Source organism: Astatotilapia calliptera, chromosome 14 (assembly GCF_964374335.1).
Source record: "Astatotilapia calliptera chromosome 14, fAstCal68.1, whole genome shotgun sequence".
Lineage (NCBI taxonomy): Eukaryota > Metazoa > Chordata > Actinopteri > Cichliformes > Cichlidae > Astatotilapia > Astatotilapia calliptera.
Window position 1 is genome coordinate 4030275 of NC_137435.1, and position 6338 is coordinate 4036612.

A 6338-nucleotide genomic window follows, 5' to 3' on the forward strand; every position below is an offset into this window, starting at 1 on the left:
TAAATTCATTAAAAAAACACCCTTAGAGTCTAAAATGATTATAAACTAAGTAACAGCGAGAAATAAGACCTGGGTTACCTACAGACAGTCAGCTTTAATATGCCTCCTAAAGGGAAGTTTCATTTGACTGTCACTGTGTGTGTGTTTTTAGGTGCATACATGTGAATACAGTACTTCCTGTTTGACATGTTTTGCCAGGTGTGTCGCTACTTGATTCCACCTGTCCCACTTTCATTTTGTGACAGTGTGTCTGTAGATAGACAAGTAAGTGGTTGCAATAGGTAAATTAGAATATACTGCTCAACGGCTTTCAGCCTTCAGTTGTGTGTGAGTGTGCAAGAGAGCACTGCCACACAAGGACTACATGTTTGCTCAGTAATCTCCGGCTCAACCTGTCTGATAGGTGTGGGCTGGCTGGCAGTGACTTGCGCAGATATGAAGTCAAATCCAACACAGTCTTGAGAGAGAGGAGGGAAGCTTTTGCATTCCTGAAAAGCAGAAGGAAAGCAATAGAAGAACAACTCTCAGAAACTCCAGGAAGACAAACAGAAGAAGAAGAAACCATGGGAAAAGGTGAAAGGCGAGGAGAATGCTACAAAATGTAAAATAAACCCGGGAAGCTTCTTCTGCAGCAGTTCGACAGATGGGTCTGGAATCCTAATGTGGCATTTCAGGCTCTGGGAAATACAAGATGTTGCTGTTTTTCTCAGCATCATGTTATATATGTGCCACCTAGGTAAGCTCAACACATTCCTAATTCTGCTGCTTTATCTTTGTGGTACGACCTACCTATGTTTGTTTAACACTTGAAAGGTTGGATGAAGTTTCGGTCCTGTCAGTAGAAAGTAAATATAGGCGATCATGGCAGAAGTGGGAAGTAAAAAGGTCAATATTCCCTAATATTATCTAAGCAGAGCTCAGGCATGTAGCCATGAAACCGTGCTGAAGCATGATAGGGATTTTATTACGTAGCGTCTGATCTGTTTCTATTGTTGAGGTCCCGAGGAGTCAAGCCCCCGCTCTATAACACGATGAGCCCACTCTCTCTTTCTCTGGCTGTATCGTGTCTGCAACAACGTGACAGTCAGAAAGCTGAAGATTGCAAAGTACCTTATCTGAACTATAAAACTGCAACCACTCAAGGCTTCAGAACCTATAAAGCTGTGTCCTACCGACATAACGATCCTAGAAATAACATCCGAATGCCCAGAAGTGTTGTTTCCAAAAAAATCTGAATCTAAACCAAATCTCAGGAAACACAAAACAAAAGTAGCAAAATTAAAAGCGAACCAGGGTGCAGGAAACAGTCAAAAGAAGACATCAGGGCTGCTTTAAAAAGTATTTATGTGATTTCTTAACAGAAAAATAAGGAAAGAGTCAGTCGAGATTTGTTGGTAAAAGGTTTTTTTTTGGGGGGGGGGGAGCCCAGACAAAAAGATCTCTCCCATACTGACTTGCTTCTCAGTCAGCGCTAGTATTTTTCATTTTAAATTCTTGCTTCATTAAACAAACACACCACCAGCAGAACCAGATCTCTCCCTGACACGCACGTGAAAATATGCATTAAAGCTTGGCCTAAACACACTGCCTCTTATATTCATTCTGATACCTCCCAGCTAGTTTGACTAGTTTTAATCCTCTGGGGAAAAGAGGATGGGGGTGGGGGATCAGACAGAGCAGAGGCAGAGCAGGAGACATGCCACAGTGTTTGTCAGGAACAGCAGCTAACCGTGTCATGGTGGAATGAGTCCTTTTTATGGCGCTCGATTGTGTCACACACCAGCATGTTTCTACTCTAATTGCTATCACTGTGACTCAAGTCTCTCCCCCCACCACTGAGAATCAACAGATTTTTCTTTAAAATAACATCCGTATATCTAATGATAAAAATGTTATCCTCATAGTTTGAATATTTTTTGAGTTACAGTCCGTTGAAATACAAAGGTTGGAACATTGTAATCTAAAGCCAAGATCTTGCTTTTGTTTCTTTTTCATAACCACCTTAACATAAGATATCGTGACATATGTCTTACTTTCAACAGCAGAGAATAGAATAGAATAGAATAGAATTCAACTTTATTGTCATTGCACATGCACAGGTACAGGGCAACGAAATGCAGTTTGCATCCATCCAGAAGTGCTTTAGTGATATAGATATATTACAATATATATTAGCAATAATATAGATATGTGAGTATATTACAGAAATGGGTCTATTATGGTATGTTATAATGTACACGGTATGAGCCACATTAATTTAATTCTAAAGCTAAAGAGTAACAGAAATATTTGTCATGCTCTTGCAGTTTTGAGCTGTTTTCATCTGTACTCTAGTGTTTTCTATGAATTCTGCTTCTAGTAACTCTGACTTTAGATTTTGTGAAGTGATATCACTGGGCTCTGGTTCAGTTGTCATGTTAGTGTTTGTTCCTCCAGCTGAGTCGTCTGTTTCTATGATCCTGTTTATTCTGAGTACTGTTGTTTGTGTGTTTATTTCTTGTTTTACTTTGATAGACACTTTTCTCATGTGTCTTGTTTCCACTTCTTACTTCCTGTATGTATTGACTTTCGAATCCCCAGATATTGCCCAGTATGTAGTCCTGTCTCAGCCAAGTAAAGGCTCATTATCATTTGAATCTGCCTACGTGCCCGATGCTTGGGTCCTCTCTCTGCCATGTTATGACACATGTATTGGTGTCCTGGATGTTTGATCTGTTTTCTGATCATTAATTCGAGAAAAGTTTAAAAAATGCATTTTGGGTAAACTTTTAAAGGTCATATCACCTTGCAGGATAGGTGGCTGGATAAAACAAGTTATAGCACAGGAAAGGTCTCCCTTTACATGTATTTTGATACCAGAATCAGTTCGACATGTTGTAATTTAACCACCTGTGAACGCAGCTTATGGCTGTTGAAGGAAGAAACAACACTGGTGTTCACGTCCTGTATAATAGTTTGGAAGTACCACTTTACTCAAACAACTTTAGGACTTTAGGAGAGTCTGGATCACTGAGGCTCTTTTTGCAATTTGCTGCTGTGTTAATTTTCTTCTGATGCAAAGCAGAATTTCCCTTTGACTTACTTACATTCAGCTGATTCTAGAATAACCCAGAGAATACAGACTAATGTATGCATGTATGTTCATGTGTTTGTTTAGCTGGAGCCATCTCCATATACTCTCCTCAGAGGAGCCTGATCCGCTCAGTGCAGGACGATGTGATCTTCTCAGTGAATTTCACCTGTAGCGGGATCCCAAACATACAATGGACTTTTATGTCAGGATTGGTGAGCCGGACGATAGGGGCCTGGCAGCCGGGGGGGTACACCAACATAACGGAGGACTACAGCAGCCGAGTGCAGGCCTATGACAACGGTTCGATGGGCCTGTCAGACCTGCGGCTGCAGGATGGTGGATTTTACGTGGTCACCATCACAGAATCAACTGGGAGCAGCAAGGATTTTGGTTTCGTCCTAAAAGTAAATGGTGAGAGTCTTTACATTAAAAAACAAAACAGAAAACTAACACACAACGAGGGAAAAAGAGCATAAAAGAAAGAAACAGTCCTGGCAGAACAGCTCAGTTTTTAAAGCTTAAGGTAATTAACAGCACTTCTGTCATACCTGTACAAAGAATTTCTTCACAGGATTTAAAAAAGCAGCACTAATCGTGATTAGAGCATCAACAAAAGCCCTCGGCTTCAGTTTGACGTAGTCTGACTGGCATTGTGGTAACAGTTGTTTGGATTTAAAGACGACAAACGCCCTGCCCAGATTTCCCAAACATGGCGTCTGTGGTTATTAGAGGCAGGCTCAGAACTGTTTCCCACACCAGACAGAGTAACTCTAAAGCAAATAAACTATGAAAATGAAGAATGAAGAATGGCACATGTGCTGTGATAATTTTAGGGAGGAATGAATGCAGGAAGGAAGAACATATGGATTGACCAAAGAGGGGAAGTCTTTTTTTTAACAAGTGAACATGATGAAAAAGTATCTTTAATAAACAGATCAGCCCTATTTGCAGTTCAGTTTGCAGTAAATAAGATGTGGCTCCTGTGTTTCTGTCCTACAGAGGTTCTGTATGAGGACCTTCAGTACCTTACTGTCTCTTTTTTGGCCCTGGCCTGCTTGGCCAGCCTTCTTATGCTCACCATGTGGCTCCTGGACAAGGCCTACAAGAAGATAATGGCATGCAAGCGCAGGAGAGAGATGCCAGGTAAAGCCATGTGTAAACAGCAGAATCCATCTCAGTGAATATCCTCTAATGGTGTCAATGATTGTGCATTCAGGTGATGCCAGAAAAACAGGTTTGCAACTTGGAAATGTCTTGTGAATACCCATTCAGAAGATTTTGGATTGCTGGCATTGCTCAAACATATTCTTCCCTGATTTCTTGTATGGATACGTGCTGAAAACGTTCATAACCAAAATAGGTCACTCTACATGGAGGACAACTATGTAACCAAAACAAATAAAAACAAAAAGATAAAAAGATTTGTGTGTCTGTTTCTCCTGCAAATATCCAGTGTTTTACAGAATTTATTACATTTTTGTGGCAATGATAATGGAAACACTACAGGACACCTTTATACACATTCATGCAATACTTTATTGTCTGCACTAAACAGGCATAGTCTGAACTACATGCAGTTTAACAGGTAGTCCATGGCAGACCTGCTGCTTTCAGGGATTTCAGGGCACATTTGCAGGCCAGTTTCCCCAAAACTCTCCCTGGTGCTGAGGATGAACTCTTGGTGCAGGTTTAGTCATAAAGTTCTGTCATGCAGAAGTTTGGGGCAGAAATTTTGAACACAGAAAGAGTGCCATCAGATTCTGATCCATCATGCTATACCAGGGGTAGGCAACTCCAGGCCTCGAGTGCCGGTGTCCTGGAGGTTTTAGATGTGTCCATGCTCCATCACAGCTGATTTAATGGGCTAAATGACTCCTCAGCATTTCTTGAAGTTCTCCAGAGGCCTGGTAATGAACTAATCATTTGATTCAGGTGTGTTAACCCAGGGTGCGATCTAAAACCTGCAGGACACCAGCACTCGAGGCCTGGAGTTGCCTACCCCTGTGCTATACCATCTGGAAACTTACAGCAGCTTAATTTTTCAGCATGACAATGATCCCAAACACACTGCTAGCACAGTAAATGCACACCTGGATAGAAAAACACACAGTGGAACACCATCAGTCATGGACTGGCCTCCTCAGAGTCCTGACACAATATTATTGAAGCAGTGTGGGATCATCTTCAGAGAGAACAGAACACGAAGCAGCCAAATCCAAAGAATAGCCATAGGAGAACTATTCCTGAAGGCTACTACTAAAGAAGTTACAAACTGGTTTCATATAGAAGGCAAATAAAACCTGATACAGTGTCTGAAGTGTGGCTGCTTTTTTAGGTAATGGGTGAAATAATAAAGAAGACAATTTTCCGCATAAAAACGTTTGTGAGCGTGTTGTTTTATCTAAAGTTAAAATGTGTTCTTCTTACCACTGCATGATTGTGTGGAGAATAAATATATGTTGAAGGGTGTGATGGTTGACTATGGTTTGACTCTATCATTGTATCACAGTAAGGGCGTGTTTGAGTGCAAAGGTCTGTGAAGACCTATTATAGCTTTGTTTGTTGTCTTAATCATGTATTGACACTTTAATCCCTTTTTTTTTTTTGCAGAAAACGATGTGACTGAGCTGCAGATAATGAACGTCTGAGTGATGACTCACCTGAAATGGCCAATCAAAGCTGTCAGTGATACAACATGAGGACATACTTTTGAAGGTGGAATGTTTTGTACATCAAACTGTCCTCTTTATATACTCTAGTTACTTACAGCTCAAAGCATGACCAGTCAGTTATGAACACCTGCACTGTGTTGATATTTTGTACTGATATTGATATTTACAGATGACTGTCACTGAATGAGTGAATATACCACCGATGATACAGGAACACAATAAATCTTGTATTTATTCTCTAAGCAAAGAAACTGTGTGACTTTATTTTACTCATGACCAAGGGTTAAACTGGGCTGGTTTCATTAATAAGCAATTAAATCAGATTATTTCATGATAACAAAAAACGAGTTTCGCTTTTGTGTGCTGCAGGCTGGTGATAGTTTCAGCTGAGGCCTTGATGATACTGGCTCAGCAAATCAGAAAGTAATGTAAATAAAGTTGTGTCCAAAGCAGTCAAGTAGTAATTGCAGTTTGCTAAATCCACACGGAGCCATGAAGCTGCAGTAACACAGGTCAGCTGATCACGGCCCGGAAAAGGAAGAAAGGAAGGAATGCAGGAATAAAGAATGAATGAATGTAGAAACAAAAGAAAA

At 40.6% G+C, this 6338-nt stretch overlaps 1 protein-coding gene across 2 annotated transcripts; it reads left to right on the forward strand.

The window, feature by feature from the left end:
- The first annotated feature begins 188 nt into the window (after positions 1-188).
- Positions 189-5996, forward strand: vstm5 (V-set and transmembrane domain containing 5). Of its 2 annotated transcripts, none has more exons than XM_026191264.2 (4): positions 189-736; positions 3158-3484; positions 4073-4216; positions 4290-4492. In XM_026191264.2, exons 1-4 carry the CDS (start codon positions 661-663, stop codon positions 4331-4333), a joined length of 591 nt encoding a protein of 196 aa, XP_026047049.2. In that variant the 5' UTR covers positions 189-660; the 3' UTR covers positions 4334-4492. The 2 variants fall into 2 exon arrangements, with proteins under 2 accessions (XP_026047049.2, XP_026047050.1); XM_026191265.2 differs by lacking the exon at positions 4290-4492 and adding an exon at positions 5684-5996 and having other exon boundaries at positions 219-736.
- The last annotated feature ends 342 nt before the right edge of the window (positions 5997-6338 follow it).

Coding starts and splice junctions, on each gene's coding strand:
- vstm5 (XM_026191264.2), top strand. CDS start 661: ATGTGGCATTTCAGGCTCTGGGAAATACAAGATGTTGCTGTTTTTCTC. Junction 737..3,157: donor GTTATATATGTGCCACCTAG/GTAAGCTCAACA, acceptor GTGTTTGTTTAG/CTGGAGCCATCTCCATATAC. Junction 4,217..4,289: donor GCGCAGGAGAGAGATGCCAG/GTAAAGCCATGT, acceptor TTGTGCATTCAG/GTGATGCCAGAAAAACAGGT.